The sequence below is a fragment of the Anarrhichthys ocellatus genome, unplaced genomic scaffold, assembly GCF_004355925.1.
Source record: "Anarrhichthys ocellatus isolate YVR2014 unplaced genomic scaffold, GSC_Weel_1.0 scaffold78, whole genome shotgun sequence".
In the NCBI taxonomy this organism is placed as follows: domain Eukaryota; kingdom Metazoa; phylum Chordata; class Actinopteri; order Perciformes; family Anarhichadidae; genus Anarrhichthys; species Anarrhichthys ocellatus.
In genome coordinates, this window is record NW_022280108.1 from 1,659,044 (window position 1) to 1,672,591 (window position 13,548).

Below are 13,548 nucleotides of genomic sequence, written 5' to 3' on the forward strand. Positions count from 1 at the left end.
GTTTTTAATATTTCCATGACATTTTACTTCCAGCACCAGCAAATTACTTCAATTCACTTCCACCGGCAGATCATTAATCTCCCCGTTGAAAAACCGCACTGGGCGGCGGAGACAAAAGGAGAGTCACGGACAAAGTGAACTTTTAGAGACGGTTTATTTAAACTTGAATTCATTTACAGCAGTTCCACTGGAGCGGGAGGGGGGGTGAATGACGTCCTAGCCACACTAAACCTACGGTCCTATCTACTCTACTGTATGTACAGGGAGGAGGATGCAGCTCCATAGTGCAGAAGGCAGAGTTGGCCTGTAAGCGCTGCGAACATGACAGAAAGGATGACGGGGTGAAGTGGCAGCAGTACATCAGAGACTCGAGGAGAGGACGGCTCCCTCTGGTTGTACTCCAGTCCTTACTGATATAGTACAGCTAGCATCTGCTCCTTATATGTAATGTGAGCCTCCTGCAGCTCACGTCTGATGAAGCGTCGTGTTTTTGGATTTATTCCCGTCAAGCTGGTGTGTTTTACAATATGTGATATATGAACTTAAATGAAACTGTATAATGTTAAGGCCTTTTTTTTTTTTTTTTTTTTGCAATTATAGAGATGCACTTCTAACCAAAGACGTGAACAGGGACTGGGAGGGATGGACCAAGCGGGTAAATGAAGGTCTAACTGTGAGGGGTTTGGCAATAAAACGGCATTCCTCATTCACATCTTAAACTTCCCATCACTCACATACAGACTGACAAACCCCGCCCACTTCCCATCCAACACACCAGCCGCCCAATAACAGGTGCCAGATTCCCCCCCCCCCCCCAAAAACAATCCCGCCGTGACAGCAGAAACATGCTCACATATGATGCACATCTAAACCAGGAAGACTTGTCGTCATTCAATACAGAACCAAAAACAAAAGAGAAGGTATCACAACCCAACACCTTCCACTCATTCATGAGCACAAACCACACGACGTGTCTGATACAATAACGGGACCAGAGGTTCCTTTCTGGCCACAAACGGATCAAATCTGTGAAAACCACTCGAACAGAAACACGATTCAAGTAAAGCCGTTTTAAAACTGGAAAAAAGTGAAATCACTTGGAATTCTTGCATCTCAGATTCAGATTATGCTGTTTATAAAAAAGTACATTCAACAGGTACGTCAATCATGGAACCAAAGAATAACAGAGCTCAGTAGAAATCAGTAATTGCTATTGGGGGGACTGATATTTATTCTCTACTTTTCCTTTAAAACTCTCGGATTAGATTTCACAGTCTCTCAGCAAAGACAGGATTAATTAGATAACGGATTACGTTTGTTGACTCAGCATCTTAATCTCAGAGCTCTTTAGTGTCTTTCTTTACTTCATGAATCTAAGATGAGTTATTTAGAATAAATGATTGTCAGTCAGCCGTGCTCTCTGAATATGACGGCGGAAGAGAATCTCATTCTTAAAGCTACAGTTCAGAGTCACAACTATTCCATGTGTAGATGGACCATGTTGGGGGGGAAGGTGCGCTTGTTTTGTTTGTGTGGCCGGTCCAGTGACTACAAACCGTTTTAAATACCGGACAGTCTAAAGCCGCCTCTCATTCATCCAAACATTTCTCAAACTCACACCGAGTGAGTTTTTACATGTTTATGCTGTACTACAAAATAATAAAAACATGAGATGATTTAATCATAAATATATTATCATGGTTATACAAATAATTATATACTAGTACATAATTATATTTGTTTTTTAGTCCAACTGAAACAAAGTTTATAAATCTCACTGACTGATTACATGTGAAAAATAAAAAGAATCCCAGAAGCAAATGACACAAAACAACAAAGGTGCATCAACTCTGCCAAACACTTGAACATGTGCACCTGGTGATGAGTTTACATGAACGGGACAAAGATCACAAGCTTTCATTTCATAGCACAGGCTCGTCATCGTGGAAGAAACTAAAAGAGGAGGATGGAGGAAGTGAGCGGTGAGTTCATGTTGAGAGAAGACGATCTCCACGCGAGCACGTCCACCGACGGTAAGGCAAGAGAACGCTTCACCCGGGGGAGGAACATTAAGTCGTGACAGGCAACAGAAGACGAGAGGCAGGTGAGCGATGAAGCCACACAGTCAGGAAAACAAAAAGGCAGAAAATCATATTTTAAAGTGACAGCTTTTCAAAAAGAAAGTAAAAAACAAACTTCAACAGAGACCACAGGAAGCTCCACAGCTCAGTTACTGATAACAGAACATTCACTTTACCAGCTCTTCATATATTAATCATTCAATGTTTGACTTTGTTTATTGACATTGCAGACACACAGGAAACATAATTGCTAATCAAATATAATTGAAAGTTCAATGAAATGAACTTTTGAACACTTTATTTTAGCGTTATGTCTAACTTCTGATCAGACTTCTGACGACACGGTCGGGTCTGGATGCAGAGAAAAGTGCTAAATGAATTCTCTCTCCTGTTGACGTGCATGTGAAGATTACATCATCAGTGAGTTTTTGGTTTTAGTTCACTTAAACAGATTTAAAGTGACTACACATTGCGATTCTCAGCGTAGGAGGTGAAAGTACATTTTGAGATCTCCAAACATCGACAGCGGAAACAACAGCTGTGTGATAAACGCAGCGTTCACGCAGCCTGCGTTTCTTTCCATCGTGCTCGGTGAATGAGAGCGAGTGATGCTGGAGACATGGCTGCGTGGTTCTCGGGTCCGGCCAAAGATAATGATAATAAAGAAAAGAAAAATCAGAGTTCCTACAGATATGTACACGACAGATACAGGCACTTGTATATCTTTGGTTGGAAAAACCCAACATTGCAAGAGTAATGCATTCACAGAGCTTTTGTGTCCCTTATTGTATTTCCAGGGTTCACTAGGCAACTGGTATGTTTATTTAGATTTCTTTGCGTTTGTCCGTGTTACAGATACGTTCTGTAACTCTCCGAAGCCTTTTTAACCCTCTGACAGCGCCACCTGCAACACAAGAAAGTGGGTTTTAGTGCCGCTTACAAACTCACGACGGGGGAATAATGACTTAACCCTCGGAACCCCGAGCAGAGTCGGCTGCGGTCACATTCTCCTCTCTGTGGCCGTGATTTCCACTGTAATGGAAAAGTCCTGCTCCTCCAATGGAACCAGAACAATCATGACTAGAAGTAGAGAGAACTCAAACATGTCGAAAAGTGTTACCAATGTTGGAAAGAAAAATGGCGGCTCCGTGTGCATACAGATTGAACTATTTACGTGTTCAGCAGCCTGAAGTTCTGTCCAAGTTTCACCAGATTGTTGTCACATGACTGTTGGTCTCGGACTAATCAGTCATGGCTTCATAGTTGGGCTGAGGAGCTCACAATGTTCTTTACACAATCTGTTTAAAGCAAACCGTTTATTTGGGGAAAGATTTTAAATGAGACGTGTAGAGTAAAATGTTTCTGATGAAATAACAATTTGAATGGAAGCACTCGTCAGACACGATGTGTTCAAGGACCGTCGGAAAGATGAAAATCTGGCAATGACGACGGTTTTTACAGCTTCTGGCTGTGATAAACGGTGCAGTTTTGTAGATTGTTTAAAGAAAACATGCTTTTCAATCCCGCTGGTGTGTTCTGGGGTTCAGAGGGTTAATGCAGTAAATCAATTGTTCAGAGCAACACAATAATAGAAATATGGACAGGGGCAGTGACATTACATGGAATTCAATCAACAATAATTCCACACAGACGTGCCTGTACTGTGGACAGTTATCAGAGAAACAGTGTGATTGGATCATGTCTGTTAAACCGATCACTGGTCATTAAATGCGTTGCTGAAGCTACCTGTTCTCGTCATATAGCACTGCTGGTGTCTGCTGTACCTTCTCAGGACACATGTCGGGGTTGTTTTGACGCACTTTGCCGGGCCGCCCCTTGATGACGGCGTAGCAGAACATCGTGATGACCATGACGAACAGGAAGTAGCTCGTGTGCATCAGGTGCAGGTTGATGAGGGAACGGTCATCCTGGAGAGGCAGTTACTGCAGGTTAGGGTCTAACTTCATGACATCACTAGGAGTCTGTTAAAAATAACTTGATGCAAGCTGATGAAGACTTTTAAAGAGGTTTTAATGCCAAATACATTAAAGACTACTTTTAATTGTGTAATAAGCCTGAAGAGTAAAGAAATAAAATCCTGGCTAGAATTAAAGCATTTCCAGACATTTTAATTTGGGAATGAAACTGGAACATCGATCTAAAGCTCACAGCATCGCTGCTGAGATGAGGTACCTGCAGCACAGCAGATATCGAATAGTTTCCAGACTCTCTGGAACCGTTCAGTGGTCAACAGGATCATTGTAATCCTGGAACAATCTACCGCCGTCCGTATGGAACGATGACTAAATGGTTCGGTCACATTTACTGTGTTTTTATAAAAGGGGTGAGTGAGTGATCCTATAATCATCTTTTAATCCCATTACACAATCATTCTGTTATTTTGGGGATTTTCCTGTGTTGCGCTGCGTGCAACGACTTTATAACTACAACATGTGTAATGTGAGGGTGTTAAATACAACAGCATACACTAATAATCTGGCATCGGATCTGTTCAGCTCAAGTAGTAATTACATTGAAGTAAATGTTAAAAAAAAATAGAATTGACAGCAAGTAAACTGTCAAATTCTAAATGTTATCCTTCTACTTTGTTATTGTCATTTAATGTAGTTCTCTAAATAAAAACACAATTCAAATGATAAGGAAATAAAATATTGTATCTTATGTATTATAAGCTGCTTAGAGCTAGGAAGTTAAATAGGTCATAATTCATCTCTAATATCCATTTTATATTGCTGTGAAAAAATGTCCTTCAAACTACTGGATTCATTCTTTTTACTGAGTAGACCGTGAACGCATCATAATGCAAGTCAACGCAACCTCCGTTAACGTTAGCCGTTTAGCTCCGTGCTGTAGCAGAGGAGCCGGTCACTGTGATAACTGAGCAGCGTTTATGGAAATTAATTACAATATAATAAATACTTGATTTAGTTAGTTGTTTCAAATGTTCTGACCGGCAAAAAGAATCGGGAGTATTAGACTGATCGTACGGAGGTGGACGATCAGCTCGGAAACGGCAGGTTTCCTCTTACCAAAAACAACAATCGACACGTAAACCAGGAACTCTTTAATTAAAAACTAAGTCTGAATAATGTTCGCCGAGGTGGAGACTCACATCCGGGACGATGACCGTAAGCTTTGGGTTGAGTGCGTGGTACAACTTGCCGATGGCTCCTTTGTAACACCAGAAGGGGTTGTAGTCCTGACTGTACTTGGTGTCCGAGTCGCGGACTGTGGTGAACACCTTGTACCAAGATGTGGCGTTGGTGTACGTCTCGGGCACGCAGTGAGGCGGCTGCCTACAAACCAAAACAAAGATAGATAACTGCTGTCACGGAAGTGTTCACATTATGTCAACGGGGAAAAAGATTTATAGTTAATTATTAACACTTTTATAGTTAATATTTTTCCCCATCGTGCAGTTTGCCTTTGGGCTCCAAGAGGAGTCTAACGACCAATACCCCATAATACTTCCTGTTTGAATGAGATGTTGTGAAATACAATGCGAGACAAAGTGGTTGTACGATGCATGCATGTCCATGACCTCCATCCCCTTTATGTTATCGACTTATCGTACGATATGTCCATGACCTCCATCCTTTTTATCTTATCGACTTATCGTACGATATGTCCATGACCTCCATCCTTTTTATGTTATCGACTTATTGTACGATGTCCATGACCTTCATCATTTTCACATTATCGACTTATTGTATGTTATATGTCCATGACCTCCATCATTTTTATCTTATCGACTTATTGTACGATACATGTCCTTATTTTTACGTTATCGACTTATTGTACGATATACGACCATGACCTCCATCCTTTTTACGTTCGACTTATTGTACGATATATGTCCATGACCTCCATTATTATCGACTTATTGTACGATATGTCCATGACGTCCATCCTTTTAAAGTTTTCGACTTATTGTACGATTTAGGTCATAGATTTATTGTACGATATGTCCATGACCGCCATTATTTTTACGTTATCGACTTATTGTACGATATATGTCCATGACCTCCATTATTTTTCAGAAAACAAGATTGTCACAAATGAGGCTACCTCGCTCGCTGCTAACAGAGCTAGAATATAAACTGTATTTATAGTTAGACACCAGCTAGCGATGCAAGTTTAACATTACCAGACAACAGATGGGATTTGGCCAACTCATTAAATGAACACGTATTGTTTACAACATTATCATTCCAGCTGATGAAATGGGAAGCTTGGAAATGCAACTCTCCTTGGTTATATAATACAAGCAGCAAAAAAACAAGCACCGCGTTGAACTGCTATCTGACTGACCCCAAAGAAAACAAGTCCAGCAGATCGACATGAAATTGAATGAAAGCTGAACAATTCATCAGTGTGTGTGCTAACAAATAAAGCAATCAGACAGCAGAGTGGTGCACACAGCAAATCCAACCATCTTAAGAACCACTCCACCATGACAAGAATATAAAATATGCTATTAAAAGTCTGTCATGGATTTGAGCTCCAAGACTAAACTGTAGAGATGTTTTCTCAGAGACATTGTCAGGAAGCACCAATAGTTCTCCTCAAAATATAATCAGAAATGTTATGAAGGTATTGAGTCAATAACTTCTGGAGTCTTTCATTGTGTCGGTCTCACTCAGCTCTAGGCAGAGATATACAGCGTGTCCCTGAGAGTCAGGGAGGCCGTCCAACTCACACTGTGACTGGGAAGATATTGCTGGCCGCCGTGATGGTCATGCAAGTGCTGAACACCACCTGCTCGCAGTGGCCGTGCAGCACACACTCGTCTGAGTTCCAGGATACAGGCAGGGTGAAAGTGATGTTTATTTCTTCATGGGCTTCCCGGCCTACGCACAAAAAACAAAAAAACAATGTGAGCTTTTCAGATTAACGCGATGACGGAGTCAGTTTTTCCTCATTCCAAGTTGTTTTTAGGCAGCGGTGTATTTCAAAGAAACCTCACCAATGAGCACAATTCACAGGCCTCTTACTTGCATATCCCCATTCCCTTTATTGTTATGTTGACGTGGGAATAATTGCCAGCCACGAGCAGACTAAAGCAACATAAAGGCCTAAAGAAGGTGACCTTTTAGCTCCGACAAGTTAAGCGTAGAACAGGCTCAACAGCATGCAGACAACTCCCACAGCAGGAAACCAGGGAGAGCCACAGCAGCAGTTTCTGATGCCGGACCAAGCTACCTCCATGATTTTGTAGGCTTATGCAATATTTATCAAACTGCAAAGGGAATTGGAGGATCATCAGTCAAACACTCCTCGGTGTGACTAAGTAATGAAGTGGTTGTGTCAACATGATTGCGTATCCAAAGGGGGACAAATATGGACAATGAGTCTCACAAGCAAAGTCAAACTGACGAGGGCGTGACAGTTTGAGCCGTTCTAGTCCTCGTGTAAAAGATCACAAAATGGAATTTGTGTCAAATTGATCTGAAGGCTAATTAGATGGAAAAGTAGTTCCATCAAATCTAAGCAAAAACACTGTTGACTCTTATCCCACATGTGTACAATGTCATGTCAATTGTTTTTTTAAATAAATAGGATCTATTGATTCACTGCCAACATAAAGGATTCTATAGACTTTATATTCAAAATATTTTAAATGTTAGAAAAGCATAATTCTTCAGATTAGATTTTAAAATTGTAAAAATGATCATTTATACAAAAAACAATCCCAAATATCAAAAATAATCTCAAATTTACAGTATATACAGGTCTATTCAACAAAATAAGTGTACATATTCGTAGTTATATTTAATACAACTCTTATTATGTTATCAATAATATACACTATAATTGAGGACTTTTTAAAACGATTCGTCAATTTTGCAAGACTCCTATGAAAGAAGAAGCGGCCGTTTCCTAGGTTCTCTCTTCTCCATTGGGAGCTATATGCAGACGACTACTTGCTCAATGCAACACTGCATTTGCATCGCTTGTTATTGACTTTGCTCATCCAGTCGAGTGGGTTTAAAATTTAAGACACAAGCGCATGTTGTTGGCAAACAGCTGATCCCGTTGCCGAGCCAATAGCCCCATAAAGTGACAGACAAACAAGGGCCTGAAACAATGGAGAGATTGTCTTTAGGGAAATTCAGTACATAAAGTATTTCACATTCAGTGAAAGCACCAAGACATCGATCCGCAAAGGGGTGAGATCATCAGCTGGTGTTGTTTTCACCGGGTGAGTACTTTACCAGGTCTTTACATGTCTGGACAGATTTAGTAACCGGGCAAGATGCAGTTACGGAACGTTACAGAAGTGTACTTGAGATCACTACGAAGGTGGAGTTTGGTCCGAGCAAGAGCGACAGAAGTAAAGCGGTAGGAAGGAAGTGGGGAAGGGGCCATTTTGATGACAAAACACAGACGGGACATCCTCTCATTGCACGGGCCAAAACACCGGTGGCAGTAACTTGATGATTTAGCAGGAAGCATTTATAAAGTCCCCTGAAAGCGTTGAATTTTCCATAAACAGACGTTTATGAACTTACCATTAATTCATTGTCTTTGTTTACATTGTGCTTTTTGCAGTCAGACGCATTGCAAGCACAAACTAAAACAGGCAATGTTGTCAGAATAAAGGTTGTGTATTTCAGTGAAATAAGTGCACATTTATGTTTCTCAGCAAAACAAAACAGTAACCATCATTGTGGAATGTCTTGATAAACCTTACAGTGAGGGTGCCAATAAAATAAATAAAGACCCTTAATTACAACAGTTCTGATCAGTCAGGAAAAGGAGTTTATTTTTAAAATAATAGCTTTTTACAGACCGTGAGCTAAAATAAGATAGAAGCCTAATTGTCCTTTACAATAATCCACTAAATGTTTCTTATCAAGATCAGAGAATATGAAGGACAGAAACAAACTAAATTTGGGCTTTTAGACCCAAACCAATACTCCAGGGGGTCCATGCCCCCCCGACCCCGACTAGCTGGCTACTCCAAATCCCCGTGAAAAGCCGAGGAGCCGTTTCTGTGTTTGGAGCTGGAATGCCCTCCCCCTTCTTGTGGGAAATGTTTCAGGAACTGGAAGGCTGTTAAAGAGGTGTGATCACAAACGAGCGCTGAACTTTTATCAGACGCTTTGTTACCGTTTAATTCCTGTCGTGCGCTGAGAAAGCGCCGCAATGAACAAGCATCGGCTGATTGGTGAAGTAGAAATGAGGAGTTATGCGTCAATACCTCATTTAACTCTAAAAAAAAAAAACCTGAATTCGGTGGCAGCCTGCCGGAGGAAGATCACCTGCAGGTTTCCTCCTTGCTGTTTAAAAGGGGGCTAACCCATCTCTTGAGTCTGATCTCGTGCACAAAGCTGTAAGTACGGCTGTTGTTAAACTACTCTTCACTTAGCTTGATGGAGCATTAAATTTCATTTTCAAATCGAAGAAAGTGACTTTATTGAACTCCTGTCATGCGGTGCAGAGAGTCGCGGTGCTTTTGTTTTTCCTCAATCAAATATTAATTTTCATATCTGTTTTTACTATTTGTCAATACACACGTACACTGAGCATGGAAGCACATTAGTTTGATGTAGTTGCATCTCTGATCCTTGTATTGATTTTCCAATACATCTCTGCTAATCTTCTCCGCCCCACCTGATTTCCTTTGCTACACAAACTGTTTAATTCTGAACACTGACTTCAGGGCAAATACAAAACGAGAAGAAAGAGAACCTACCGGATAGGCCGACTTGCTGCCCCAGCACTGTGGCGTACAGGTGGGTGATGTTGCGAGAGTAGCCTCCAAAGGGGCGCTGGGGGTCCAGCGTGAGGGTGATGGGGACCGAGATGTTGATGGCACCCGAGTCGTCCAGCAGGAGGGGAACCTGGGTGCTGGAGCGAGCCTGGCCGCTGGTCACCACCATGCTCTCTGGCGTGGTCGACTCGTTCAGACCGTGCTTTATCGTCTCGTTCTCCGACACACAAAGGTCCAGCTCATTGAAGCGCAGCAGAAAGGTGTTCCAGTCCTGAGGGATGGGACAATATGTTGGGATCAACCAAACACCATTACCTGACTGTCAATGTAGTCATTTTGCCATGCACAGAACTTACGTTAACCTAGTTATGAACTGGCAGATGATATCTTAACTTACTGTTTCCATATCCACTTTACAAACCATCAAAGTATGATACTCCCTATAACCTACATGCTTCTTGAGCAGGTTGAACAGGCTGCGGTGAGAATCGTCTTTTGATCTCTTCGCAGGCACCTCTTGTCACCAATATCCCTGATGCTTCTTAGAAGGATACCAATGCACAACAGCACACTTTATTCACACTTTGACTGGTTTTAATGTGACTTTTTTGTTGTCAATTATGTGTGTATTAGAGCCAGGTGGAAAGGGGGGGGTCTGATGTACTGTATAGCTTGCACAGTACATCAGGAAAACCTGGATTCCTTAATTCGTATAATAAAACAAGCTTCTTCAGCCTCACAGACTGAGCTGGGTGAGACTTGAAAAGGTTGAATAGGTCTTTGTGTTTCTGCACAATGTTGGGCAAATGCATCGTTGTGGCATGAAGCCAGCCACAAAGGTCGTGAACTGACACTTGGCCTCAGCAGTGACCACATGTTTCGGGTACCTGAGAGACTCTTAACGGAGCAGACGATTTAATTTCCTCTCCTTTAAAGAACTCACCTCTGTCAACTCTGGAGACTTGATCTCCTTAATCTTGAAGAAATAACCGATGGTCAGGAAGGCGATGGCCACTGCACTGACACTGATCATAAAAAGGACCAGCGGTGGACGGTTGTTGATGTAGCTTCTCAGGTTCTCTATAGGATTTAACAGGTACACCTGCGAATACACAACATGCCAACATTTGAGCAATGACCTCGTGCATCACAGGGGGTAATAATTAGCCTCCGCACAGACACTTTAAATGATTAATTATCTTTTATGGGTGCAACGGATCATAAAACACACGGTTCAGAGCGCAGCTTTGAGACACGGATCGGCACAAAAAAAAGGAGGAAAAAAACCTTTAGAAATGCCTGATACATTGACCATCATTGGTGATCATTATCGGCCAGTACAGATTTTGTTTTCTTATAGCAGCTGGTCTACGCGCTCTAAAGTCAGTACAAACCAAAGTTTTAACTTTTATCCTTTTACTTTGTCATTGTCATCTACAGTGGGTGTTTTTTGCAATAAAACAATCCATTAAATCCTGGCATTGGTAGTTTTATTAACTGTACAGAGCTACTGTTACAGGTCTGAAATCACTCATTTTATGTTGCTGTGAAAACATCTCATTCAAACTACTGGATTTATTCAAGTTTCTCACCAAAACTACATTTGAACACATCCTGACAACGTTATAATTTACCTTCGCCTTCACAGATCTTACCTGAACAGTGGATAATAACTGCCTGGCCATAAACTCTCAAAACTCAGGTCAAAATAAATGTGGTGACGGGTGTGTAGCAGTCAAAGGACATTTGTTTTAGGGTTTAAATCAGGCAAAAGGTAGTTAAGTTTGAATCAAAGTTTATATCTGATGGCTTTGAGCAGTCGCTACACAAGTACAGTCCATTCACCATTGCTGTGTGTTATGCACAACACGTCTCTAACAACACTTGTTCAGACAGGTAGATCCTGTTACTGCTCGAGAATAAACAAGCATCTCTGGTTCAGGATGTGAGGAACTAGTGAGTTTGCTGCTGCGACGGTTACTTTGCATCTTCCAACTGTGGAGGAAGTGGCATTGATGGTTTACATTAAGGTTTTAAACTGACATCTCTGCAGCACCGATATTCAAACTGCAGTTTAATTATCAACTGTGAAGAGTATTGCATGTTAAGTGATAGTCTTTTACTGTAAATGCTAACTATTTTACACTTACAATCTATTACACACCAAATACTGAGCATTTTTATTGGCTTCTATTTTGTTATATTCACTGTATTTGATATATATATTTAATGGCATTTTATATTTACCATCTTTCTTTTATGGAGCTTTGTGTACTTATCGGAGTGACAATAAACATCATGAATCTTAACTTAAGACGGGGTGTTATACGTTATATCAAATGTTTTACAAACCACAGTACTTTGTCATCAACTCGTTCCACTCTGGCCACAGTTAGATAGTTTGACTTGTGTTTGAAGTTTTAATTAAAGCATAAAAGAAGTACCATAACTGTTAATGCGGATCATTCACAATCATTCTCAGTACAGCTGCCTGCTCCTCCAGTACACAAAGCAAAGCTAGCTCTACTTGTGACATCATGTTGTATATATTGTGCATTTGACATTTAATATTTTTGCTCTTATTTTATTTACCTGTACCATAAATGCTGCTGTAGCGAGAAAAATGTCCACTTGCGGGATTAATAAAGTATACTTTCTTAATCCCGCAAGGGACGTTGCAGCTCATCTGAACATAGTTAGATGGATATATCCATTTTTAGTAAGAATTCAGAAGTTGACATCTTCGGGAACAGAATGTTAAAGAACGTTCATTTAATCAGCAAACTGTTCCATAGAGGTTTTATTTCACGTTGTATAAAGTAAGGGCGTGTAATTAAACAGGATAACCGTGTTTTTAAGCTTCCTTCGCAGCCAGGTGACCCGAGCTGTCAACCGTACAGCTCGATAAGCTAGCTACCTGTGACAACAATGTGACACGTTAAGGATCAAAACTGTCAACATTGCCCAAAAAAATAGCTGGCTTAACGTTAAACGTAATGAAAACAACAAGTAAACAACAACACGGTTCTCACCATTTTCTCGACGCTGGGAGGTTCGTCGCGAGGCCACAATAATAAAGGCAGCAGGTTTTTGTTTTTTTTGCTAGCAAGCTATAACGTTGCTAACGCTTGCTAGCAAAAGCTAGTTCCTCCTGATAATAATACAGCTGAAGAGCAAGAGTCGGTGTTCGGTGGAGACGACCAGACTTTCAGCGTGAGAAGCACCGCGAGTCCTCCTTCTCATCCTTTGCTTTATTAGTTCGCTGCTGCCAGTTATGAGAAATATCTTCTCGCGTAAACAGTCCCGGGAATAAATAACGTCAATAATACTGGATCTGGATCTGGATCTGGATCTGGATCTGGATCTGGATCCTCCTCCTCTCCGGCATCTCCTCCGTGCACCCGCACTGCGTAGTGGTGAAGCGTCGCAGCGCCGCCTTTTTATCGTTATTTACGTACGACGTGTGCACGAAACTGGGCTTCTTCTTCTTTTCAATTTAAACCAACGTTTAAAGTGCCTGCAGCGCCCTACTGGACCGGAGTGTGTAACACATGATTTTATGACAAGTTATAATTTAAACACAATAATAATGTTATTTATAAATTTAAAAACAACAAAAAACAAAACAAAAAATAAATACACATAAGCAAAATAAATAAATAAATTATAATAAATAAAAAAAAAATAATAAAATAAAATAAAAACTTTTTAATTTTGTTTCTTTTTACA

At 40.8% G+C, this 13,548-nt stretch overlaps 1 protein-coding gene across 2 annotated transcripts; it reads right to left on the minus strand.

Moving 5' to 3' along the window:
• Nucleotides 1-2,252: 2,252 nt before the first annotated feature.
• On the minus strand, nucleotides 2,253-13,178 carry tmem248 (transmembrane protein 248). Of its 2 annotated transcripts, none has more exons than XM_031874185.1 (7): nucleotides 12,852-13,178; nucleotides 10,763-10,921; nucleotides 9,802-10,090; nucleotides 6,802-6,952; nucleotides 5,215-5,398; nucleotides 3,866-4,009; nucleotides 2,253-2,985 (listed from the first exon to the last, which is right to left on the minus strand). In XM_031874185.1, exons 1-7 carry the CDS (start codon nucleotides 12,852-12,854, stop codon nucleotides 2,965-2,967), a joined length of 951 nt encoding a protein of 316 aa, XP_031730045.1. In that variant the 5' UTR covers nucleotides 12,855-13,178; the 3' UTR covers nucleotides 2,253-2,964. The 2 variants fall into 2 exon arrangements, with proteins under 2 accessions (XP_031730045.1, XP_031730044.1); XM_031874184.1 differs by having other exon boundaries at nucleotides 3,828-4,009.
• Nucleotides 13,179-13,548: the final 370 nt, after the last annotated feature.

What these genes read in the sequence shown, in the direction of transcription:
- tmem248 (XM_031874184.1), bottom strand. An exon ending in AATATCTTCCCAGTCACAGT is followed by an intron (nt 5,399 to 6,801) that starts GTGAGTTGGACG and finishes TTTGGTTTGTAG; the next exon opens with GCAGCCGCCTCACTGCGTGC. An exon ending in TTACGGTCATCGTCCCGGAT is followed by an intron (nt 4,010 to 5,214) that starts GTGAGTCTCCAC and finishes CTGCCTCTCCAG; the next exon opens with GATGACCGTTCCCTCATCAA.